The sequence below is a fragment of the Trachemys scripta genome, chromosome 2, assembly GCF_013100865.1.
Source record: "Trachemys scripta elegans isolate TJP31775 chromosome 2, CAS_Tse_1.0, whole genome shotgun sequence".
Taxonomy (NCBI): Eukaryota; Metazoa; Chordata; order Testudines; family Emydidae; genus Trachemys; species Trachemys scripta.
In genome coordinates, this window is record NC_048299.1 from 149,163,399 (window position 1) to 149,190,687 (window position 27,289).

The 27,289-nt window shown below is 44.1% G+C and overlaps 1 protein-coding gene across 1 annotated transcript; it reads right to left on the reverse strand.

The window, feature by feature from the left end:
- Nucleotides 1-25,804, reverse strand: BNIP3L (BCL2 interacting protein 3 like). The gene is made up of 6 exons (XM_034761818.1): nucleotides 25,610-25,804; nucleotides 16,869-17,049; nucleotides 13,631-13,703; nucleotides 5,245-5,348; nucleotides 4,329-4,478; nucleotides 1-2,999 (listed from the first exon to the last, which is right to left on the reverse strand). The coding sequence occupies exons 1-6, from the start codon at nucleotides 25,692-25,694 to the stop codon at nucleotides 2,951-2,953; spliced, it is 642 nt and encodes a 213-aa protein (XP_034617709.1). The 5' UTR covers nucleotides 25,695-25,804; the 3' UTR covers nucleotides 1-2,950.
- Nucleotides 25,805-27,289: the final 1,485 nt, after the last annotated feature.

Consider the following 27,289-nt stretch of genomic DNA (forward strand, 5'->3'; position numbering starts at 1 on the left):
CAGTTTTGTGAGAGCTTTAATGGCACAAAATGTTTATAGCTACAACTTATACATGTACTGTAAACTGTATATAATGTTACAAAGTGCTAACTAAATATATGGAGGATGCATAATCACTTTGGCTCAGTTAACTTCAATAATTTCAACAAGTGGGTTAATTAAAAAATCTGAATTTCTAACAGAGTCTTCAGTTTTCACTTTTCAAAACAGAGTAAGTAAATATATACTTGCTACAGTTAAGTTAGCCTGTCACATTTTTTTAATGTGCGAGTTTATGTATTTTTGCTTGATCCTATTTACAAATATTTTAAGCCAGTTTTCACTGAACATAAGAAAAATGAAGCCTGCATTTTTTTTCAAAACTGTAAACAGGTATAAAGCTTTTAAACAATATTTATCTTAACAAAACTTCAACTATTAATAGCTGAAACCCCTTTTCAGATTATACAACGATCTGTTTCGGTTCCTTGTAAAACTAAAAATTGTAGACTTCCATCCCGAGCTTATATTAGGGTATCAATAAATACTACATTGTATCATTGTATGATAACAAGTGCTACAGTGATCAGGTATCCATTTTTCAGTAATATTTTCCATGAAATTTTTTTAATCTCACAGCTGCTTGAAATATTAGCACATAGCTGTGTTTATCCTCTAGTCACAAGCTTGTAACATTTTAATTTATCAAGTATTCTGCAGATTAATCAATTTAATATGGATGGTGTTTTTTTAAAACAAAGATATTCCCTACTTAATATAAATCTATTTTTCCACTATTCCAATTTTCATACAAAAGAAGGTGCTATAATTAGTACTAATAAAGTATACCAGCCTTTCTCCCTTCCCATTTTATTTAGGTCTCTAAAATAAGGCGGTTCATACTGCCTAAAAACACTTTTGCCATTTTTTTTCTTCCACGTGTCTGGATGAAACCCAATATCCACACTTGAAATAAATAGGCAGTTGTAGATAATTCAAGAGCTACTAATATTTGAGATTAAAAAAAAAACAGATGTCTAAACACAATGCTTCAACTACCCTTTCACACTGGACTTGTCTTAAAACCTACTAACCTCCTCCTAAAGGCTGTGAGAAGTGGAGAATAAAATGAACACATTTTAGAAATGGATTTCATACTTAGCCTCTTTGCTTCCTGAGGTGCCTTTTTTAAAACAAACCTCAACTAGGAATTAGCCTCCTTGCTTGAACTGTATTGAACTATCGCTGATATACCAAATCATCAACTTTATCTGATGCAAGCAGAAAATTTAAGGTAGTTTTCTCTTCCAAACTTGCTGACCAGATTTTCTTAACATTTTCTACAAGTCAGCCTAATGCATTTTCTATTTAAATGAAATTTTGCTAGTTTTAAAATTAACACTGGTTCCCTAAATATTTAGTATTAAAGTCTATATCATATTATTTATATATATATATATATATATATAAAACAGAGTATTCTATCCTTCAGAGTCATGCTACAGGTTTTGAAATCCAATAAAATCTACTTAAGGACAAGGCTATGTCCTGATGCTTTGTAACAATTTGGTACTAAAGCTTCACATTTTGAAAAAAGTGTCACTGAAGGAGGACAAGACTGAGTGTTCCCAAAGATAAAAGTTCAACATTAGTGAGAATTCTACCTAGCTACATGAGACGTCACTAGTGACCTTAGGATCTACATTATCCCCAAGGGAGACTGTACAGTAAACAATGAGAAATGGGAATATTGAAAACTTCACTAAAGGAGACATCATTTCAGATATTTACCACTTGTGCTTCTTTACACAACTGCAAGACTATTCCCAACAGCAGATCAAATGCTTTGAGTACCTACTGAAACCACCATATCTTTATCATTGTAGGTGGTTTCAGGAGACTCCCCCCTTTTTACAGAGAGTCTAAATCAGGGGTTTCCAAACTTGGTTCGTGGCGTGTTCAGGGTAAGCTTCTGGCGGGGTGGGAGACGCTTTGTTTACCTGAGCGTCCGCAGGTATGGCCGTTCGCAGCTCCCAGTAAGCTCAGGTAAACAAAGCATCTTGCAGCCCGCCAGGGGCTTATCCCAAACACGCCACGAACCAAGTTTGGAAACCCCTCGTCTAAATACACCAAAAATATTTGCATTCAAACTGCTTTTATAAAGGAAAACTTTACACTTACAGTTTTCCAGTAAGGAAAAAGCTAAAGGAAAATAAAAGCTTCTTCACATGCAAACAACGCAATTCCTCTAACATTTTCTAGGCGTTAGATTTTCCTATCAGAAACAAGGAGCCTACTTCATAGAAAAGACAAGATTATGACAATTATCTAATATTAACATATGCTGATGACTAAGTTATTATCATGCTTTATGTTTTGTGCAGTCTTTGCTTTCTGCAAACTAAAAGTCATGGCCAAAATAGGGTGTTAGTAAATTACCCAAAAAGCTGGTTTTAAAATTTATTTATTCTTTATTGCCAATGATTTTTTAGTTTGATTTACAGCCAACAGTTTTCTAAAAACAAAGACTCACTTTTACTGTAACCAACCTTCAGTTTCTTTTAAAGAGATTGGCAATTGTTAGAATACAGTCAACATTTATTCCATGAGCATTTGCAGATTTAAGTCAGGTTGTACTAGAGGAGGCAACAGCATCATTGATAAAATTATAATTTGCTGGTGGAATTTTGTACTGAAAGAAGCCCTTGCAATGTATAGACAATTGTAAAGTCTGTTAGGCAACTGACGTGTTTTGCAGGCCAAAAGGGTGTGGGGGAGAGAAGGTGGGTAGTCAAACACCTCAACAGAGTTCCAATACAATACTGAATTCCAAGAGTTACTGGAACCTGGATATGTAAAGAAAGGGCGGGGCTGGGGTCATGCTTAAAATGGTCTCAAGTTCAAATGTACTAATGTGACAATAACATCTTCACAGGTCACGTGGATTTCCAAGTTTTGCCCTCTGCTTCTCTCAATAAGTGCTGGCTGAAGGTGTGGTCAGTCGTTTTCCAATGTAGATGCTGAAATAAAAACATAAAACGTATTTCATGGAAATAGTTCCCTTCACAACAGTCCTTGCTCGCTCAATTGTTCTAGTTTACCCTTGTCAATAGTTTCCATTTTGTGATGTTCTTCCATAACACCCCCTTCTCTTCAAGTGACTGCATCTAAACACCTAACTATAAGGACTGAGATTTCCAATAGAGCCCAAGGGATATAGGTACTCATCTCCCGTTGAAATTCAATAGGAGGTGGCTGTCTAGCTCCCTAAGGCTCCTTTGAAAATCCCAGCTAAAATAATATGTATACAAAATTCTTTATACTACACTTAAAAAAATAAATATTAACATAGGCTTTAAAACATTGAGTGTTATGAGCTTACAAAAAGGCAGATCTCTACCAAATAAACCTAGGCAACATACCTAATTTATTTCAGAAGTATAAATTTTTGCTACCAGACAAATATTTTTTCACATTTTCTATCCAGATAGTTTAGCCAATAACTAGGACTAAGGAAAAAAATCATTTACAAGAATATGTTAAAATCAGAGTGAAAGACAAACTTTGTGCAAGAAATAATTGAATTAGAAGTTAAATAAAAACTGAAATATGGTATTTTACAAATACATTTCTCTGGCCCCACCACAAGAGGGCATGAGATACATATTTGCAAATGAAAGACCTTCAGCACACTCAGTGATCACTTCTAATTACAGAAATGCTAACAGCACTGCTGGGCTATTTGAAAATTCATTAGCTAATTTTGCAAGATAGGTATACAATGTTGTGTATATTTCTGTTTCAAGTTTCAAACCCTTAGTTTCAGTACCATCATGCAACTGCAGTAGTGCCAGCCTCTCAGAATTAGTGGGAGCTTACACATGGGTCTGGAGCATCATCTAATGACGTTACACAGACTTTTCTTGGAGCAAAAGAGGAAAAATCACTATAATATTTATGTGTAGGGTCTTATTTTTCTTTTATTACACTATACTCTAAGGAATTTGAATAGAATGAGCAAATGAACAAGTGGGTCATGCCACAGGACACTGCAAAGGTTATTTGCAGTAGGGTCTCAGAGTCAACTAAGGTCACTGATTTCATGATAATCTGTGCATTCTGAATGTATGACCATTCAATCTCAAACTTCCCTACAATCAAGTAAATAGATTTGCATCACTGCAAAGGTAGTTTTCCCTATATCTCAAGAATACTTGACCTATCAGCACAAGGTCAAAATAATCTGGTCATTCTTATTATGCTCTTCCTCAGATTGGTAACTCCCATAGTACTACGGTAAGTATACAAGCAATAAAGATGCAAAGTTTAAAATTAGTCTTTGTACTTACCCTAGTCCCAAAGCCAAAACATGAGATATAAACAAAGATGGAATGAAAACCTTCAGAAACTCCGCAGAGAAAATGCCACCTTTCTTCATAGCTCCACTCTTTCTCATACTTAAAGATACTGCACGTTTAGGATGTCTGAAGTGAAATTCCCTGAAGGGAAAAAATAGACAGGAATATTGCAGAACTGCACAGATTTTTTTCCCCAGGTGGAATAGATAGGGCAAAAGCCAGATTGCAGGGGGACCCAAGAAAAATGTGAGGTAGTGTGGAAAGACCACTTACTCAAGTACAGAGACAATGGGAGCACAAGCTGGAGAGACAAGCAGGTCTGGGAGAGGAAATTTCAGTACATGACTTGTTAGTAATAGCCACATTTTTGTTTCAAGCAGGGACACAGAAATCTCCCAGACATGGATAGCATCCTCCAGTTTAACAAACACTTTGCACTCATCTAGTGCTTTCTATTCAAGGGTTTCAAAGCCTGATAGTGTCTAGTGTCCCAATGGCGTCAGTAAGCATTATATTTATTTTACAAATGCAGAAACCAAGAAGCAGAGAGTTTACGTGACTTGCCCAATACCAGACCAGTCAGTGAGCTGTTACTAAACCCCACCACTGCAAGCTCCAGGTACCCTGCTTTAACAAGTAAAGACATTGGTGTTACTGGAAAAAGTAACTTAATATTAAGCTTATTGTTGGGTTGCTTTCAGTAAAAGAATCTCTGTTACGCTATTACATTTTTTGCAGTTTTTATTGGTTTTATGCTATCTATCCTCCAAGAAAAACCCAAGTCTTCAAAATATTTTTCCGGTGATGATCCCATTTTGATAGCCAGAATAATTCCATATATGTGTGCAGCATGATTCTTCTTTCCTTCTTACAGAAGGAGTGTTTATTAGTAAAGAGTTCAACTCACTTGGGAGGAATGTTTTCAGGCCTACTCGACCAGTCTGAAACCCAGTCAGCACTTTTCTTCAAAATTTCCACTTCTTTCTCTCCTTCTACTGCTTCCTCTTCAGACTGAAAATATACATGGGACATGCCCTGTAACAACACTTACTCAGCTATTCCTCGTGGTATTAATTTTAAGAGCATCAACTGCAGTGACAAAATGATAAGTAGCAGATGTTGGCAGTTTTCATTCCATTGGGCTGTTTCTACATATGTTGGGGTTGGGAAGGGAAAGGTGATGATGACTGAAAAGACATTCTTACATCAAGGGTTTATTTGGAAGGGATTTTACTATGCCCACAAGGTTCACTGATATCAGTGCGTCTCTGATAAATGTATTATTTTATCACGGACTTAAGCAAGCTTCATTGTAATGATAGTTAAATATATATATTACAAATTAGAGTGAAGAACAATTGAGAGGATGATTTTAACAATAGCCTGAGTAAGGCGGTGTTGCATAAAATGTTTTAAGTAAAAACCGTTCCCTAAAACTTTAGCGATTCTTAAATCAGATGTAATCAAATGAAAAGGGCAGTACTTCTGCTCAAATTATACAAAAGTATTTTAAATCATTTCTTTCAGAAGTTTGCCCGCTGTCAACATCACAACAAATATCTTTTGTTTGTTATTTTACTACTGTTATTGAACATGTATATTGCAGTAGACCTCAGCTAGGTCTGGGCCCAACTATGGTAGGAACTGTACAAGCATATGGTAAATGACAGTCCCTGCCCCCAAGATTAATGCCTCCTTCTCATGAAAGGATTGCCATATACAGCGTCTAATTTGTAATGGAAGAGGTGCCGGGGCTCAAGAAACTGTTTTGCTTTCATAACTGACGCAGCAAGCCCAGAGGTGCCGTGGCTATGAACTGCCAAGCCTAGAGCTGTATGTATTGGCATTCCCAACCTGTCCTCTCCCTGCTGAATTTAATGGGAGCCTGAGACCAAATTCAGCCTTTAGCAAGGTTACATTATAACACTTGGAGTATAGCTTAGTTCAAAGAGGCACCAAAACAATAGAAAAAGGGAGCCATGCTGAATTGTAATAGGGAGATGGCAACTCTGAATGACAAAACAAAAAGCAAACGACCTCACTCAGAGTGGTACGGTTCTCTATAGGGCTACAGAAAGGTAACGATCCTATTGTTTGGCCATCCTCTCTGACAAAAATTAAATGCACAGTTCATTTTTCCACTGTTGCTCTCAACTTGTACTGCTGAAGACAGCAAATTTCATAAAATGACCAAACTAAGAGTTCAGCATTAGATTCATTTTGTGTTGAGATGACTGAGAATTATGTGAGCTCACTAACCATGGAATGATTATCCTGAATTCTTAGGTAGCAATTTAAATATTTGTAAAACAAATAGTTCTATCACATACCTACATAACTAGATGTGTAAAAGAAATCCTGACAATATCTCTGATAACTTGCTATTATATATACTCAATAACATTATTTCAAGTTCAGGATTGGTGCCGGATATTCTCTCCCACTCGAAGATATAAAAATTCAATTTTTATAAAGTCCAAGTTGTATAAATCCAAAGCATGTGTTTCAAACTAGACTTTTTTTTCCTCCCCACTACTGGAATTTAAACATATAAATAAACTCTCTCTCTCTCTGCTTAGTAAAATATAAAAACAATTTTTTTTTTATAACACCACCTCCCAGAGCAAAGTTTTTAATAGACATAACTTAGAGAAAGAACGGTTACTTACCTTCTGTAACTGTTGTTCTTTGAGATGTGTTGTTCACGTCCATTACACATTAGGTGTACGCTCGCCGCGTGCACGGACGTCGGAAACTTTTTCCCTTAGCGGCTCCCGTCGGGCCGGCAGGGCCCCCTCCTTCCCGCCAGAGCGGCGCCCCGCTCTAGGGTATATATATCCCTGCCGACCCGACCCCTCCGGTTCCTTCTTGCCGGAGACTCTGACAGAGGGGAAGGAGGGTGGGAAGTGTAATGGACGTGAACAACACATCTCGAAGAACAACAGTTACAGAAGGTAAGTAACCGTTCTTTCTTCTTCGAGTGATTGTTCACGTCCATTACACATTAGGTGATTCCCAAGCTTACCATTGGAGGTGGGTAGGAGTCAAGGTACAACTGACTGTAGCACAGCCCGGCCGACCATCGCGTCCTCTCTGGTCTGATGATGGATCGCGTAATGGGCTGTGAACGTATGCACGGACGACCAGGTGGCCGCCTGACAGATCTCCTGGATAGGGACCTGCGCCAAGAAGGCCGTTGAGGACGCTTGGGCCCTAGTCGAGTGGGCCCGGATCTCTGGGGCCGGAACATTGGCGAGCTCATAACAGGTGCGTATACAATGCACAATCCATGCCGACAAGCGCTGTGTCGAGATAGGCAAGCCTTTCATACGTTCCGCAATAGCAATGAACAGCTGAGGTGTTCTGCGGAACAACCTGGTCCACTCCAGGTAGAATGCCAACGCCCTTCGAACATCCAGGGTATGTAGGCTCCGGTGGTGAAGGTCTGTCTGGGGTTTAGGAAAGAATACCGGTAGGCAAATGTCCTGCCCCATGTGAAACTGCGATACCACTTTTGGAAGGAATTTGGGGTGCGGCCTTAGTTGCACCTTATCCTTATGGAACACTGTATAGGGTGGTTCCGAAGTGAGGGCCCTCAATTCCGACACCCTTCTGGCCGACGTGATGGCCACGAGAAACGCCACCTTCCACGAGAGGTGCGTGAGGGAGCAAGTGGCTGGGGCTCAAAGGGGGGACTCATGAGTCTTGTTAGGACTAGGTTCAGACTCCACGCCGGGACAGGCGGGCGCGAGTAGGGAAACATCCTTTCCAACCCCTTGAGGAATCGGGCCACTGTGGGGTTGAAGAACACTGACACCCCCAACTCTCCCGGATGGAAAGCCGAAATGGCGGCTAAATGCACTCTAATCGAGGCGGGCGCAAGCCCTTGATTCTTGAGGTGCAGTAGGTAGTCCAAGATCGACGGAACTGAGGCTTGTAAAGGCTGTATGCGTTGAGGCTCGCACCAGTGGGAGAACCTTTTACATTTCGCCAGGTAGGTCGTTCTTGTAGAGGGCTTCCTACTATTAAGGAGGATTTGTTGAACCTGGCGAGAGCACCTGTGTTCCGCATCGTTCAGCCAGAGAGATACCATGCCGTGAGATGTAGCGAAGACAGGTTCGGGTGGAGTAGGCGACCTTTGTCTTGTGTGACTAGGTCGCGATGGAGGGGGAGGGTGATTGGGTCAGCTATGGACAATTCCAGCAGGGACGTGAACCAATGCTGGCGTGGCCAGGCCGGGGCTATGAGTATGACTGTCGCCCTGTCCCTGCGGGTCTTGAGGAGAACCTTGTGTATGAGCGGGAACGGAGGGAAGGCATACCTCAGGCTCCCTCCCCACGGGATCGTGAAGGCATCCGCTAATGATTCCTGGCTGAGGTTCTGGAATGAGCAGAACTGAGGGCATTGACTGTTGTCCCTGGTGGCGAATAGATCCACCCGGGGAAAGCCCCACCTCCGGAAGATCGAATGCAGGACGTCTCGCCTCAACGTCCATTCGTGCATTCGGTAGGATCGGCTGAGGCGATCCGCTAAGCCGTTTTGGATCCCCGGAAGATACGTTGCGATGAGGTGGATCGCACGGGCTATACAGAAGTCCCATAATTGGAGTGCCTCGCGACAGAGGGGAGAAGACCGGGACCCGCCCTGCTTGTTTATATAGAACATGGCGGTAGTGTTGTCCGTCAGGACTGCCACGCTGTGACCTTCTATGGTAGCGTGGAAGGTCTGACAGGCGAGGCGAACCGCTCTTAGCTCCTTCAGATTGATGTGAAGCAGCTTGTCTTCTCTGGACCACAGCCCTTGGGTCCGAAGTTCCCCCAGGTGCGCTCCCCAACCCAGGTCCGATGCATCTGTTACCAACGTCAGAGTGGGCTGTGGGGCAGCGAAGGGGATCCCTTCGCAGACCTGTTGTTGATCGAGCCACCAGCGGAGCGAGCCCAACACCTGGCTTGGGATCGTTACTACTTGATCCAATGGGTCTCTGTTGGGGCGGTACGTTTGTGCGAACCACAACTGTAAAGGCCGGAGCCTTAGGCGAGCATGTCTGACCACGTGTATGCAAGCTGCCATATGCCCCAGGAGCTGCATGCAACACCTTGCCGTTGTCGTGGGGAATTTTTGGACTGAGCTTACGGCCCTCTGAATTGCCAGGAACCGTGCCTCTGGTAGGCTTGCCTGCGCGGCAACCGAGTCCAGGGTCGCACCTATGAAGTCCAGTCTCTGTGTGGGGACTAACTTGGACTTGGGCACATTGACCCGTAGGCCGAGCTTGTCGAACGTCTGCAATGCCAGCGACACGTGAGATCGGACCTCGGCCTCCGACCTGCCCGCGAGAAGCCAATCGTCCAAGTACGGGAACACGTGCATCCTTCTTTTTCGAAGGAAGGCTGCTACCACGGACATGCATTTCGTGAACACTCGTGGTGCCGATGCCAGGCCGAAGAGCAGGACCGTAAATTGGAAATGGCGCTGGTTGACCACGAAGCGCAGGAACCGCCTGTGGGCCGGATTGATTGCGATGTGAAAACAGGCATCTTTCATATCGAGGGCAGCGTACCAATCCCCCGGATCCAGGGATGGGATAATAGTTCCAAGGGAGACCATACGGAAGCGCGCTTTGATCAGAAACTTGTTCAGATCGCGCAGGTCCAAAATAGGACGGAGGCCCCCTTTTGCCTTGGGGATCAGGAAGTATCTGGAGTAGAATCCTTTTCCCCTCAGGTCTGGTGGGACCTCTTCTACTGCTCCAGCCGCGAGAAGGGTCTGTACCTCCTGCGTGAGAAGTTGCTCGTGAGAGGGGTCCCTGAAGAGGGACGGGGAAGGGGGATGGCAGGGAGGGGGCGAGGAAAACTGGAGGGTATAGCCCGCCTTCACTGTGCGCAGGACCCAGCGGTCCGATGTTATGCGCGACCATGCCCGGTAGAAATGGGACAGGCGGTCTTTGAAAATCAGAGGAGGATCCGGTATAGAATGTGGTACGCTGTCCTCGGGCGTAGCTTCAAAAGCCTGGTTTATTCCCTGGCTGCGGCTTGCCCTGGCCGTGACTCTGGCCCTGGTTAGGCATGTTGTTACGTCTCCGCCTGTTATCCCTGCCTCGACGGCGGTATGGCTCGTGCCGGGGGCGAGGGTGGTATTGCCTTTGCGGTGGCTGGGGTTTAAAGGGCTTACGCTGCGTCACCGGAGTGTGCATACCCAACGACTTAACGGTTGCTCGCGAGTCCTTAAGGCTATGTAGCCTGGCGTCCGTTTGGTCGGAAAACAAGCCCGAACCTTCAAACGGGAGGTCCTGCAGCGTGGTCTGCACCTCTGGCGGGAGACCTGAAGCCTGCAACCACGCCGAACGCCTCATCACGACTCCTGACGCAATTGTTCTAGCCGCAGCGTCGGCTGAGTCGAGGGAGGCCTGCAATGAGGTCTTGGCCACTGCCATTCCCTCATCCACCAAGGCCGTGAACTCCTGATGCGCGTCAGGTGGGAGGGAGTCCTTAAACTTGGCAACTGATGCCCAAGAGTTAAAATTGTGCCTGTTTAGAATCGCCTGCTGATTGGCAATCCTCAGTTGAAGGCCCCCAGATGAATAGACTTTCCTCCCGAACAAGTCCAATCGCTTAGCTTCCTTGCCCTTGGGGGCAGGAGCTTGCTGGCCATGACGCTCTCTCTCGTTGACCGCCGAGACCACCAGCGAACAGGGGGACGGGTGTAAAAAGAGGAAGTCAAACCCTCTAGATGGGGCGAAGTATTTCCTCTCCACGCCTCTTGCAGTCGGTGCACTGGAGGCCGGCGTTTGCCACACCGTCTTATAGTTGGCCTGTACTGTCCGTATAATCGGGAGAGCGACTCTGGAGGGGCCCTCCGGGCTCAGGATGTCGACCATGGGGTCGTCCTGTTCTACAGTCTCCTCCGCTTGCAAGCCCAGATTGAGGGCTACCCGGCGAAGCAGGTCTTGGTGTGCCCGATGGTCAATCGGGGGAGGGCCACACACCAGTGTGCCCGCTACTGCCTCGTCTGGTGAGGAGGAAGAGGTCGGGGCCTTCTGCCCATCCTCATTGTCCTGTAACCAGGCATCAGCCAGTTGTTCCTCTGGGGCCTGACCCGCAGCGTGGGACTGGGACGGCACCGTACTCGGTGCCGAGTCCACTCCTTCCCGCTCCGGTGGTCTAGAGACCGTTGCCTCCCTATACGATGGCGGGCGGTGCCGCGGGGAGCGGGATCGGTACCCCGATGGCCCGGATCTCGAGGCCCTCGATGGGGGCCCTTGTTGGTGGTAGGCCCAGGGTGTCCAGAATGGCCTTTGGCTCGGTTGGCCCCACTGGGAATGGCCGTAGTCCCTGCCGGCCTGTGACCTATGGGCATACCCGCCGTACCAGTCTGAGTCAGTCCCCGAGACCATGGACGGTGACCTGGAAGGCCACGGCGGAGCCGTAGGATGGTGCTGGTCCGGGTTTGGGGAGTAGCGCCTCCGCGACCAGGACCTGGAATAGCGTCTCGCCGACCTGAACCTGGAACGGTACCGGTGATCGCGGGACCGGGAATGGCTACGGCTGGTCGGCATCGGGTAACGTACCGCCGACACTTCGCGGTGCCGACTCGTGCTGGGTTGCTGAGTCGGTGCCGTCCGCTTGTTGAAGCCCGACTGCTGTGGTGCTTCCTGCGCCGAGGGCAACCGGGAGTCCACCGAGGCGGAGCTCGACCGGGACCGGTTCCTGGAACGGTGCAGAGACGGCGACCGTGATGGGCGCACCATCGCCGGCTTGCCTCTGTGCGGCAGCTTCGGCGGAGCGTCCTCAGCGCGTGCCGGGGCCTCGACGGACAATGCAATGAGGTCCTTAGCTGCCTCAAACGTGTCCGGAGTGGAGGGCTGTTCCAAGAGCTCCTCCAGCCCTTCATCCTCACTCAACGCGCCCATCCCGGGGCTCGACGGGCCTTTCGGCGCCAGAGCCACTACCGGGTTCTGTGCCGGGGCCGTACCGGCCTTAGGGGCACTCGAGGTCTTCACCAGTGCTGCCCTCTTGTGCGGGGAGCGTCCTCGGGCCTTAGGTTGGCCCTTCGCTTTTGCCGGCAAAGACGACCGGCGTCGTATATGTCCCCGTTGGGTCGGTGCCGTGGGCTTCGGGTGTCCCGCCGGCGCCGGTTCCCGCACCGATGCCGGGGCGCTCCGCACGGAGGCAGACGGTGCCGCCGAAGTGGAGGGCTGTAACGCCGTCTCCATGAGCAGCTGCTTAAGGCGAAAGTCTCTTTCTTTCTTAGTTCTGGGCTTAAAGGCCTTGCAGATCTTGTAGCGCTCTTTCTGGTGAGCCTCCCCCAGGCAACGGAGACACGAGGCGTGGGGGTCGCTCAATGGCATAGGCCTGCGGCACGTGGCACAAGCCTTGAAGCCTTGGGCGTGCGGCATGCCCCACCGCCCAGGGCCGGTGCCGGGGTTGAACAAACAACCACAGCAGGAACTTTAAGTACCCTAATGAGCTGTTAACTACTGGCTCAACACTACTACAAACTAACTGATAACTGCTAGATAACACTAATGACTATTGCTAAGGGACACTCTCAGATGAGAGACAGAGTTGTTCCAACGCCGCCACGGACGGTAAGAAGGAACTGGAGGGGTCGGGTCGGCAGGGATATATATACCCTGGAGCGGGGCGCCGCTCTGGCGGGAAGGAGGGGGCCCTGCCGGCCCGACGGGAGCCGCTAAGGGAAAAAGTTTCCGACGTCCGTGCACGCGGCGCGCGTACACCTAATGTGTAATGGACGTGAACAATCACTCGAAGAAGAATTTTTATTATAATCGCCTAAAGTACAAGTTTATAATATACTTACCATCATAACCTTAACTATACAAAGACTCAATGAATCATTAAAGCTTATTTACACGGAAGGAAGCAAGAATGGATAATTTTGTTCACAGAGTTCAAGTCAAACTGTTGCCTTAATTTTAAAAGATACAAAGAACATGGTATAATATAAGTAAACACGGTTATTCCAAAAGGCTAAAGGACATTTCCAGATTTTGAATAAACAGGCTTTCAAAAACTGGAGTTTAATATTCTTGGCCTTTAATTCAGTATAGGTACTATACACTCAGCTGTTTCCATACTATATTAATAATGAATTGCTGGAAATTAACAGTTTAAAGCTGTATATTTATATACAGAATTTATAATTTTAAATATCTGGCTTCAGCCCTCTAGCATGCTTCACTAATTATTTGTTATTTACAAAAGACAATATTGTGTCTTAAACACTGTTCTCCTAGACAATGTGTTGTGTACTTTAGAGTTTACTGGAGAAAATACCTGAGAACTATTGTCCTTACTCGTGTGCATTTCCACATCAAACATTATCTGTCCATCTTCTTGAGGGGAAGGGCTAAAGGAAAGAATGATGGCATTACTGTCACTTTTGGGTTATTAAATTACTGAAACATCAGTTTAATTGCACCATAGTTCCATTATTACTACATATAAGGTATGCAGACAATTCAGATGAGAAACAAGGATTCTTTATCATTATGCCCCCCAAGGAAAAATCCTCCAAGTCCCAAAGATTTCCCATATTCCCAGTTTGTTCCTGTTTTAATACCCTCCCCACCCCCAACTACCCTTCAGTCAATCATAAAGAGATGGGAAGGACCTCCTCTACCATCAAGAATCAGCACAGTGACTCCACTGTAACTCCCGCCCAGGAGCAAAAGATCAAGATGGAGTCCTGAATTCTCATCCCCTGTGAGGCAATACATTGCTATTGTTGCTACATCACTGCCATCTTCCTGATATACAGTAAAACTAACCTTAAGCAGTCACTAGCAAAATCAGGTTACCTAGAAGGTGGATCCCTAAATGGATTTTGAATAAAACTGTACCTGAAACTTTGTAAGTATTTTAAAAGTGGTTGCTTAAAGGACTGTATTTGTGGGAGGAATTCCTTAGTGTTGTTCCACTATACACTAAGGAATTCCTCCAGCAGGCATTACATGTTACACACCAAAATATCTTTTAATAGTTAGCAAATTAACCCAAAGGAATAAATACTTTAATTTTCAATATTAAAACCTGACTATACTCTACTAAAGAGAAATTCTTTAGTACGGGGGTGGGCAAACTTTTTAGTCGAGGGCCACATCTGGGAACAGAAATTGTATGGCTGGGCATGAATACTCTCAAAATTGGGGTTGGGGTGCGGAAGGGGTGTGAGGGTTCAGGGTGGGGCCAGAAATGAGGAGTTCAGGGTGCAGGAGGGGGCTCCGAGCTGGGGGCATAGGATGCGGGAGGAGTATCAGGGCTGGGGCAGAGTGCTGGGGTGCAGGCTCCAGCTGGGGGTGCAGACTCTGGGCTGGGGATGAGGGTTTGGGGTGCAGGAGGGAGCTCCGAGCTGGGACCGAGGGGTTTGGAGGAAGGGAGGGGGATCAGGGCTGGGGCACGGGGGGGGGGGGGGGGGGGGGGGGGGCTCGGGTTTGGGGGTGGGGGATGGAGTTGAGAGGTTTGGGGTGCAGGAGGGTGCTTCAGACTGGGATCGAGGGGTTTGGAGGGCGGGACGGGGATCAGGGCTGGGGCAGGGGGTTGGAATGCGGGGGGAGGCTCAGAAGTGCAGGCTCCAGGCGGCACTAACTTCAAGCGCTCACCTCAAGTGCTCCCGGAAGCAGCGACATGTCTCTTCTCTGGCTCTTATGTGGAGGCTTAGCCAGGCAGCTCTGCACGCTACCCTGTCCGCAGGCACCGTCCCTGCAGCTCCCATTGGCCACGGTTCCCAGCCAATGGGAGCTGCGGGGGCGGCACTTGGGGTGGGGGCAGCATGCAGAGCGGAGCCCCCTAGCTGCCCCTACGCATAAGAGCTGGAGGGGGGGTCATGCCGTTGCTTCCGGGAGCAAAGTGGAGCAGCCCCAACCCTACTGCCTGGCTGGAGCGGGGTAAGCCCGAGACCCCGCTCCCCAGCAGGAGCTCAAGGGCCTGATTAAAACAGCTGGCAGGCCACAGTTTGCCCACCCCTGCTTTAGTAACATTCACAGCCAGATGAGAAAAAACGCTAGAGAATTTAAAATCAGGGACAGAGTAAAAGTACAATGCAATGTAGAGATGTCATTTCATTGCATCAAAATTCTAGACACCCCTCTTTAATCTGATTTTAGCTCTCATTAAAAAGATGGATAGTGAATGAAAAAAGTTACACTGGGAACAGGACCTCTTTTAAACTACTCAATAGATTGTTTACAGCCATTATCACTCCTTTCTACAAATGTTTTAGACCTCAGGTTTCTATAAATATCCAACTATTGTCCATAATCATGAGCTGATATGCTCACTACAAAATTGGAACTTTGGTTTTCCAAGCATTTGCTATTGAGAAAAAAGAAAAAGGGATTTGTCTTCATATGACATTTTTATCTGACAGTATTTAAATTAAAAATACTGGGCAATTAAAGATGTGGGTGGAGATAAAGTCCTTACCTTGATAAGAATCAAAATGAGCATTACAGACACTACCCAGCAAATGTTTCTAGTTGAACTAGAAAGTGACAACATACTATGCTAGTTACTGGCAGCTTACAATTTCTTAGAAATAAAGGTATAGCCAACTGCTTTTTTCTGAGGTAGTAGCTTTTAAAAAAAAATCTTTTTACTCTTCTTGTCCATTGCACTTGGTAATTTTATTTGAAATTATCATTGAGTTAATTTCAAGTTCTATCCAGACTCATTGTAGGTTGTACATCTGATCTAGCTTGATATAAATATTATATACGTGACATGGCAAGAAGAGAGCATTTGTCCAGCAATATAAGAAAAAGAGACTCCCAAGACAGCTCCAACATCATCTTAACTCTCCAACAATTCTGAGGGAGAACTACAGTGAAACCTTAAGGGTATCACTTGTTTTGACATGATAAGCAAGATTATTTTACTTGATATACATAAATACATTTGGCCTTTAAGGGCAAAAAGTAGAGGGCTTTTTCGAGTGAAGACACTTTTTTCCTCCCAATTACTTCCTCTGTGGGAGAAAGAGAGGTGGGAATTATGAATCTGTCCATTCTATCGCTGTCTTGCATTTATTCTTGCCTGGACACACAGTACACAGCTGTAACTGAGTAAGTTACTTTGAAAAATGGATAAAGCCAATTTATTACATTTTCATCATAGTGAATACTATCTTCAGTCATAGGATCCCTTGTTCTTACCTTCTCTTAAATGATCATGCATCAGTAATCACATTGTTAATTATTTTTTTTACACAGTACATGAACAATGCTAATATGAGATTTCACACTGATATTGATGCAATTTGTTCTACTCCTGCATTTATTTATTTTTTAAGTTTAACAACGACTTGCTTTTCAAACAAACCAAGTTTATACTATTTAAAGCTAGCAGGATTCAGCAAGTATTCCAAATGGCACGTTGGCTGGCTCATGGATGAAGACATATACAGCTGATAAAATGTCATTTGCCCTTGATAAAGGATCAAGAATGGAAATTGCATCACATAACATACGGGAAAAGTAAGTGGTTCAAGAGACTTGACACCGCTGTGCTTCCTTACCTGTCACAGTGCGAACTACCCCTTGAACTACTCTGTCCTGATTCGTGCTGGGCATCCAGAAGGATTTTTTCCATGTCTCCATTGTGGATAGAGGATGACGAAGGGACATGTTCCAGGCCCCCATTTTTCCCACTGGCATTATCATTGCTATTGCCGTTCATCTGTAACTCCACCCAGGAACCTGTTGGGCCAGCCAGATGGCGCTCATTAAAAGCAGTGAAACTAAAACCTCGCTTAAGGTTTATCATTTACATGCAGAAAGAATGTGAACATGGTGAATTCAGATAACATCCACTGATGCCAGAAAAAAAAAATACTCATAAACAAATAGAGAAAACAAGAATGGCAGGTCTGTTTCCCCCATCCCTTAAGTTAACTGCAGTCTTAAAAGTTCTGAACTAAGCAGTCTTGATTGGAAGTAATAACAGTCATTCCCCTCCCTCATGCTATTTCTTTAAAATCCCCTAACAGGCATCCCCTTCACATATCCGGTTTAAGCTCCAAATCCTCACAATATAACTTCACAACTCTACCCCTCTTTCTACACTTCACCCTTGAACCAAACAAATTCCATTCTTTAATATTCCCTTTGTTCTTTCCCACTTACAATTTCATGCCTTTTTCCCCACAGTGCCTCCTGTGCTTGGAACAACCTCCCATATGGCAAGCAATCTCCTTTTCTTCTTCCCAAACAAACCTCACTTCTTTCAGCTGGCCTTCCAATCCCAATCTCCTCTCTAGTACTGTCTGTTACCCCTCACATCAGAATTTTAATAACTGGGATGTATCCAATTTAGATTATAGATTCACAGGTCTATGAATTATTAGGTCCTTGAGGCAGGCCCCTTGTTTTCCCACATATTTAAAGACCTATGCACATCTACTGTACGCTATGAAACTAAGTTGGTTATAATTAGCTGGAAATGGAGTTTGTGTGTTCACATGTATGCTCCACTGTTTATGCTAGGTATGTGGGAAAACTGGGGTTCTCACTTTGTAATATTTTGAGATGGGCAAGCAAAGTCTCTAACCATCTTACAGTCTTATCTAAATATTTAGTTTAACATTTTTTAATTAAAATAGTGAAAATAATTATTGTTAACCTAGTTAACCGCTTTCTTGTAACTTATAGTTAACCCTATTTTTGCAGGGAAGATTCTATATACTAAGTACTACACTTAGCCTACATATATTGTAATTCATCCTGTCTCTGTTCTTATAACTAGTTTTAACTACAGGATGTCAGTGTAAGGACCTCAATTGGATTGAGGAGCTGTGTGCATCATATTAGCACTGAAACCACATGCTTTAAACTACTAAAATACAAGAACATAATTCTAACTGCAGACTGTACTAAACATGCAAAGTAACAATATAAAACATTTTACCAGTACATTAAGCAGTCAGGTTTCATTTAGGATATTTTGAAAATATTCATAAATAGGTAGTTTATGTTCTAACCGGTGAATTTAAACCACTTGAGTCCTGACGTATGGGTCACCTATTTAATCCAGTGGCCATTCAACTACAAACCTGGGGTTCTTAGTCAAACTCATTAACTTTATCACTTGAGAATATAGACAGTTTACTTTTTAATCTGAGTATATTAATTGTCTGAGAACAGTTGGCATAAGTTGAAACACATTAAGTTTCTTTTCTGCATAAGCTCTTGTTCTTTGGTGCAATAATTTTACATTTGGTGTCGCTTTTGCCTTACATGGTTCAAGCAATTCATTTTATACCTTTTTTCAGACCCTCATCTCAGACTATATTCAAATTCAGAATCTTATTACATCGTATTTAGTCTGAAGAACTATGCCACTGGGATATTACAAAGCAGTTTGTTGAAGAAGTTGTTTTGCATCTTTATATACTAGCAGGGTTTTTTGGTCAATACAACTCTTTGGTGTAACTAGGATTTATTATGGCATACAGATAACCTAAATACTCTGTTTTAAAATCAAAACTATTAGCAGACTGGACTACTTTAAAAACTATCATTTTTATTTAATGGGAGGAATTTTCAATAGCAACAACTAATGGGACTTGTGCTCCTGAGTCACTTCAGAATATCTCACCCTGTTATCCTAACAATATAAAGTTGCTACCTCTTAAACAAAAATTGTTTTCAAAGCTTAATACAAATTTTATTCCCACGTCAATATATGAACTGGGATAGCAGAGAGCAAATACTCTCAAAAATAAAACACACCTATTATCTTAAAAGTAACATGCTTTTCTGATTTCTTTTTTAAACTTACTACTGTCACACCTAAAACAGTCCTATTCATCATTTGTTTACTTTTTGCATTAGAAAACACTGGGTATAAAACCTGTCACTCTTATCTTGTATAATGTCAAGTCCCCCAATCTGTGTAATCTTTTCACATCAACTGGGGAAGAGAAAAAAACATTGTAAAAATAGAAACTGGGAGACTGGAAAACCTAAAGTATTGGCAGGGGTAGTAGTAGAAACTACTCTTAATTCAATTTTTAAATTTACTAGACTAAGTTTAACACTGTGCATACAAACTATTGGCCAGTGATTTTTTTAAGTGAAAGTGAAATTTTAAATGGAGATTCAGTTCTGGTCCCAGGGAATATCACCATTGATTGACCTCTTAAGATAGTCTACCTTGGCTAAAAAAGCTCAACAATATACAAACCACGTTATTTGATTCAAATGAAGCAATCAGTTATTAATCATGCTTAGTGCACTCACTTAAAGCCCATGTTCAGACTGGTGCTGGGCTCAATTACATTAGCTCCAACAATTTTATGGTATGACATATCGCAAGAGTGACGTTCGTGGGTGATAAATTATGTATGTACATGTACAAACCCATGTGCATTCTGGGAGTGGAGGTCACATTCCAAGAATTCCTTTTCTGGTTGCAGAAGTTTTGTCATAGAACCAGTGGATCAATTGCTAACTCTGTCATACCCTAGCAAATTCTCCCTTATGCTTCAGTAACCAGGAATGTCTCCCAGGCTAGAGATGCTGTTGATTATATTCACAAACACAGTGTGTTGGTACCAGGAGTCTTACAGAGTAGCTGCAGTGAGAAGATGATGGTGTTTCTGCCACTGCCAGAGCACTCTACAAGATGATCTAGAGCCCATGCATCAGTTGAACAACTGAATGTCTAGCTTTTTAGCCAATGAAGCATTAGCTGTGGAAAGGGAGTTTTAGGTCAAACCAACCAGTATGGAACGGTGGGACTACTCTGTATTTCAGAGCTGGGGTGATCAGCAGTGACTGCAGAATTTCAGAAAAGGAAGACCACATTTCAAGAAATATGCCAGGACAGTTTGGGGGGAGGGATAGCTCAGTGGTTTGAGCATTGGCCTGCTAAACCCAGGGTTGTGAGTTCAACCCTTGAGGGGGCCACTTAGGGATCTAGGGCAAAATCAGTACTTGGTCCTGCTAGTGAAGGCAGGGGGCTGGACTCGATGACCTTTCAGGGTCCCTTCCAGTTCTAGGAGATGGGACCTACCCTAGAGCAACCACCTTCCATTATGAAGTCACTAATACGTGTGGAAAGGCATGCTGCAATTGCAATTAGGGAATTGGTTAGCTCAGATAGCCACATGTCAGCAGTTGGTAACAACTTTGGGTTCAGAGAAGCTACTATGGTGGGATCTGTAATGAGTGAGGTATATGAGGAATTTCTTTTCACCCTCATCCCCTCTTACCTGCTGACACTGTACAACAGAGTTCAGTAGCAAACAATAGGAAAGAAATGAAGGCAGAGATATTGGAGTCTGACAGTAAACATAAATAAGGGAGGCCACTTCTTGTAAGGTTAGCCTGGTGGAGGAGTTTTGGCAGATGACCAAAGAGAAAGCCTGGGATTGCAGTGGAGGACTAATCAGAATTGACTGCTATAACCTATCGCTGCACTGGCATGATTGGGACTCAGTTGTGCTTAAGCCTAGGCTACAAAACACAGTCTTAATAGAGCTAAATTGTGGAATTTGCTAGTTAAATTAAAGTTGTGTTAGAGGCACACTGGAGGAAACAAGTTAAAACATAATTAAATACTCCTCCCATCAAAAGAAGGCCTAGGAGGGAGTTTACATGACAAGCTGCACGTTCTCCATCTGACCACTCATCTCTGATGAGTCAAAACATGTTTAATGAGTGTCAAGGTATTCTGATATCAAGCTTAAACACTGTCACAGATTTCCAATACAGGGCTCAAGAAACAGCCACAAACTGCTGTTTGAAAAGGTGCTTGATGAACCCCTCCATCAAAGACCCTGTGTTATAACCTTCCTTCTGGCTGAGATGGGCTGGATATGAAATCCTCTAAAGTCCATTCATGCAGCTCCAAAGTGATGGCCAAAAGTAACTACTGGAGATCAAGTATATTCCCTTTTCCTCTGCTTACAGATCCAAATATGCTGCTGTCTAGTACTGGGAGCACCAGCAGCAACATTATCCCAGAAAAATATCTGAGACTAAAGCTGTGGGTCTCAACCTGAGACCCAATCAGCACAGAGCTGTGGCCCCCGTGACATCCTCAGGGCCATACAGATAGTATTGGATGCGGCCAACATAACACACTGTCGGTCAAATAGGTTGAGACTAGACTAGGTTGAGACACTGGACTAGATTAACCACGTCAAAAAATGGTGCTTCTCATCCCCAAACCAACCTCTCCAAAGAGTAATATTACCCCCAAAGGGAGAACATTTCATTAGGTCTCATTGTAGTTTCAAGCACCACACTAAGGATTGGCACTTTATTCGTACTAAAATTTTAACCAACCACCTGAAAGGTATGTATTTTGTTAAAAATTGTGAATTTGACCTTTTCTCAAAAAAGAAAATTGTGCACTTTCACTTCAAAAAGCAATCTGAAGCAATGTCATGTACTTTTTAAAATAGAAATTTAGTCAAGAGATTAATATGTAATAAAAGTGACACGATCATCTTAGGTTTTATTTTTTTTAACTCCTTACATATAGCTAACATATTAGATTAAAACCAAAAGACTAGTTATTTTTCCCCATTTTTTACTTTCTTGCATTTTAATAAACTTGGACATACCACATGCAAATTTCAATTTTGTTTTTAATGAACAAGTTTAGATTTACTTTCAGGTTCTCATGGACTAACACAATGACAGGGTCACATACACAGCGGAAGAATAATTAAATGTTAACTAACTTTCATTAGAAAGTTTAGCTGTCAAGGAAAAAATTCCATTAAGCTCAGATTTCACAAAACGTTTATCTTAAAATTCTGGACCTAAAGTGATATGACAGCGTCCCTTTTACAAGCAACAACTGTATGTATCCAGAACATCAGGCATACAGAGATGCTTAGGAACTGAAGCATGTATGAACATGATCGTTTGCTACACAGCTTTAATAACCTTGCTTCTGTTAATTCGGTCAAAATCTAGAAAAAATACATATTTTTCTGAGAATTATGTTTACAATTAATGTTTTCTATAGAAAAACTTTAGCCAAGTTTTACTGCAGAGTATGATGGATTTATTGTTTTGGGTATTAATTAAAATTCAATTTACTTTTATTAGACTGTTTCTCAAATGACATCACAGAGTCCTGTTGAAGTCAATGGGGCTCTATGTATAATAGGCATTTTACCACACTACACGACTGCAGGGATAGGTCCAACTGGCTAATTTCTGCAGTAACATTTAAGAAATTCACAGGCAAATTTTCCTAAATTCTACTGCAAGTCTGAAGCAGTGATAAATATGCTTTCTGGCTCATAGAAGATGCTATGCTGCATAATGGCTATTAGATAAAGAATTCCAATGGACTTCTCTCTTACCCTTTAGTTTTTCATAATCTCATAAAAGCTATAGAATCCAGCATAATTTGCTGACTGTTTAAGTATCACTAACTAAATGCTTAAGCAGTAATTAAAGTAAAATACCATTGTCAACAAAAGCTTTTCTATTTCCCACAGTAATATTTTCCATTTAACAGATATCCCTCACTAACACTTTAGGGTTTTTTGTTTCACCTTTACAGTAAAAAGGCCAGAATGATGTAGCAGTACTTGATTAGCCAGGGACTTTGGGCGCTTTACAGCACCGGTGGTCACTTTCCAGAAGTACTCAACAACAGCAACAAGACTTCTCATAAGACAGGATGTACAGCTATAACAGAGGAGACCATCCTTTTTCCTTTTTTCCTCGGTAATGTAGTAAATATTGTTGAAAAATAGACATAACATAATAATTGTAAGTGTGTTCCAGTTTAAATTGTTGGGGGTTTTTTTGTTTGTTTTTTGCTAATATCTAACAGAAGTACGAGGTAAGAATTAAAATCCGAGTGAGGCATCAGGAAATACAAGAGAAAGCACACTCTTGTGGTTAGTGCACAAGACTGAAGTCAGGAGTTCCAAGTTCCATTCCCAGCTCTGTCACTGACACAATGGTCAACCTTCACCTCTATATGCGATTTGAGATCTTTGCATGAAAGGCACTAAATAAATGCAAGGTATATTTTAGAACAAAAATGAATTAATGTATAGACTCACTAGTCTGACAAAATTGAACTGACAACGGGTATTGAGCCTTCATGAAGCTGACTGGTTACATGTTTTGCCCATGGGGCCCAGTCATGAAAACATTTATTGCTACCACACAGCACTTGCCAACCTGAGTAACTGCATTGATGTCACTAACCCTTTATGCTCTGATCCTGCAGTGAGATATCTGTGGACAGCCCTTGCAGGCATCTGCATGATGCCCCACTAACTTAAATCGGAATGTGCCCCTGTGGAGTTCATTTCAAGATTGGGACCTAAAATGTTTACACTGAACCCCCTCTTGCTGCTCTTATCTTACAGATTCACATCTCCAATACAGTAAGTCACTGTATTAAAAGTGAACAGAAAAAGGGGAAAAAATGAAGTATGGAAGAATTAATATTTGCAGATCACAGATAAACTAATTTTAAGTTGTGGAAATAGACATTAGGTTTACTTGGACATGCCAAATCTAAGAGGAAATTTCCAAAAATTAAGTGAAATCTTATTACTAAACATTGATATATTTTTACATGTTGACAGCCCTGAACAATTTGGCCACAGTGCCTTTGTTTTATTTATTTGTGTGTGCAGTTCTCCCAGGCCAACACATTAGAGAAACACACTGCTGTAATTAACATGACACTCAATGCACAGACACAAAATGCAATGGCAATGTTGTTATACGAACACAGTTTACTCTCATCTAATACATTTCCCACTGAATTACCGGAGATCACTTAGCTGGCCCTACTGAAATATTTTGTGGATGATTTAGCAAACTAGGATAGAGGGAACAGTTAGTCATTAATACATTTTGTTTTATCACAGTATCCTTGGCACTTAAAAGCAAACCAAAATATATATTGAAGGCTGTGCATTTGAAATGTAAAACATCAGTTAAACCAATATGAGAGCCTAGATAAAATCAACAGACTTCCACACAATCATTATCCTCAGAACAAAGGGATGCAGCAAAGCAGCTGACATACATGTGAGATACAGAGAAAAATAGCTCACGTCAGTGAGATTTATTTACTGAATAAAATCATTCCCACAGTCAAGCTCCTCCCCACTTTCTTGCTGTACCATCATCTTTGCTATTAGAACCAATCAATCACAAAACAAACCTATTCCCTCTCCCCATTACATACCAAGTCACATCCACCTTTCCTCACATCCCCTTACCTCATATCCCTGTTATTAACCTTGCTACTAAAATTCCCTGACTCCTCTTGCATTTGACTCACCCACTGTACTTACACCCTACCCACTAAAACTTACTGAGTTAAATGTTGGTCTCTTGATATTACCTAAACTCAGCCATTCAATAAATCCATTCCCACAACAAAATAATCTGCTGCCCATGGTTCCCCCCAGCTACCTCCTATTCTGACCGGAGCCAATTTCATCCCCCTTTAACTCCTGAACACCCTCCCCTTTTGTCATCCTCCCACAGACCTCCGGCCCTCATCTCTACCCCACAGTACACAATAATGGACCTCCCCTTACCACTCTGTCCAATCTGCAAGACCCAGACCACCCTCCCCCTCCAAAAAAATCCATCCAGGTGGCCTCCAAAACCATAAGTACCTTCCAACCCCCTATCTCCTCCAGCATATCCTATTCCTCCTCCACACACCAGTATACTCCAGCCTCCTAGAGCCCCTCATGTATCCTATTCCTCCTCCACCCTCAATGTACCCCAACCTCCTAGAAACCCCAACATACCGTATTCATTCTCCACACCCCAGTGTACCCCAGACCCCCTATTCCTCCTTCACACCCCAGTGTACCCCAGACCCCCCAGAAGTTCTATTCCTCCTCCACACTCCAGGCCCCTAAAGCCCTCCCCCCCGCATTCCCCTTCCTCCTCCACACCCCAGCGTAGCCCACAACTCTCTAAAGGCCCTCAGGCTGCCAACGTACCTTTCCCCATAGACTCACGTAACCCCCTCCCGGTGAACCCCAAACCCACAGACCCCCCCAATCCCTCGAAGCGCCCCCCCGCAGGTACCCAGCCCCTCCTCCATCTCTAAAGCCCCCCATGCGGACGCAGCCGAACCAACTACGCCCGGGACCCTACGGATTGGCCCGGAGACGCTCGCGTGGCCCCGTTCTCCGCCAATCCCAGCCGTGAGGGGGGATGATGGGAGAGGGTCGCGCTCCCCGCAGGCCCTCCTCATTTGCATGTCATTTGCCTATGCTAATACACGGGGCGCACTCACTGTTGAGGCCCGGCTCGGCGGGCGCCCCCTCGGCCGGGGGGTTGTTGTTGTTGTTGTGCTGCGGCGGCTCCTGAGGACAGGACATGGCGACGCGGCACGGCGGTAACTGAGAAGCCTCCGGGTCTGGGACGACAACAACAACAAGCCAGGCTCCACACAGCCCCAGCACCCCGCCTCCCGCGGCTGCGCAGGCGCAGCCCTGAGGCACCGCCCACTCTGACGCAAGAGGCTGCCGGCCGATCGCTCAGCCTCCCCGCGCAGACACCGCCCCACCCACGGATGTGCCAGCGGAACGTTATCTCAAGTAACTGCGCATGTCCTTCCCCGAGGTGCCACCTGGTCATCACTGCGCTTGCGCCACCACCAAGCGCCGTCTTTTTACACTGCGCATGTGCCACTCCGAATACTCCACACCCGCCCCGTCACTTCTCAAACAGCATGCGTTTTCTGGGCCCGGCTGTTATTGGCGCTAGTGCGCATGCGTTAGGGTGGCTTCTCGGGGGAGCCGACCAGTAGGAGGCAAGAATCCCAGAGTTGGGAAGGGATGCAGGTGTCTGGTCACGTGTTCTGTGGCACAGGCCTCAGGGCTCGTCGCTCCCCCGCACCCAATTCACAGAGCTAAACCCAGGAAAAGAACCCAGGAGTCCGGGTTGTTAGTCCGCCCCCCCCCCCCCCCGCACTGCAAACAGACCCCAGGGTCCTCACTCCCACACCATTGTCCAGCCAGAGAACATCAATTCGTTTTTGTCAAAGTCCAAATTTCTTGGTCAAGCTCTAGTCAAGGTCCAGCCGCTAGAGCAGGGGTAGGCACCCTATGGCACTTGTACTGAAGGCGGTACGCGAACTGATTTTCAGTGGCATTCACAGTGCCCGGGTCCTGGCCAGTGGTTCAAGGGGCTCTGCTATTTAATTTAATTTTAAATGAAGCTTCTTAAACAATTTAAAAACCTTTAAACTATTGTATGTAAAGTAAATGTTATATAGTATAGATTTATAGAAAGAGACATTCTAAAAAGGTTAAAATGTTTTACTGGCACGCGAAACCTTAAATTCGAGTGAATAAACAAAGACTCGGCCCCCCACTTCTGAAAAGTTGCTGACCCAGGCTCTAGAGAAAATAATAATCCAAAAATAACGATAAGTAAATAAAAAGATATGAGGGTTCCTTCAAAAGGGTCCACCGGTCCGGATTTGGCCCATGGTCCGCTTATTGACGGCCTCTGGTCTCGCTTAAGCTGCTTTCAGAACGAGGGCTGCACTAGGTTCTCTTTCCTTAGTCCAGGTGCAGAGAGTTAAACCTGGTGAGAGCAGCCCCATTCTTAGACCTATGTAATCTGTAATGGTACAGCACTCTCACAGGATGCTCCTTTTCCCATCCTGTGAGCAATCTGCTCTCCTTACTGCAGAACAGTTTGGGCCAGTTGCTGAGCATGTTTGTTGGAGGTCAATAAGTACGGACGGCACAAAGGACCTCTGTTTTTAAAAGGACTGTTTGTTTGTTTGTTTCATAACACATACATAAAGCTAACATGAATAGCATGGGAAAAGGGAAAGCAAGAGAGAAAACAAACAGGCATATATCACCACAAAGGCAGAGACGACTGTCTCTCTGTAAACAAAGTTGGACCTCTTACTAACCAGAACTTAAAAACAGTGCAAATATAACTAGGGAAATTCTTC

Coding starts and splice junctions, on each gene's coding strand:
- BNIP3L (XM_034761818.1), bottom strand. CDS start 25,694: ATGTCCTGTCCTCAGGAGCCGCCGCAGCACAACAACAACAACAACCCC. Junction 17,050..25,609: donor CGCCGAGCCGGGCCTCAACA/GTGAGTGCGCCC, acceptor CTGGCCCAACAG/GTTCCTGGGTGGAGTTACAG. Junction 3,000..4,328: donor GTTTTGGCTTTGGGACTAGG/GTAAGTACAAAG, acceptor TTTTTATTTCAG/CATCTACATTGGAAAACGAC.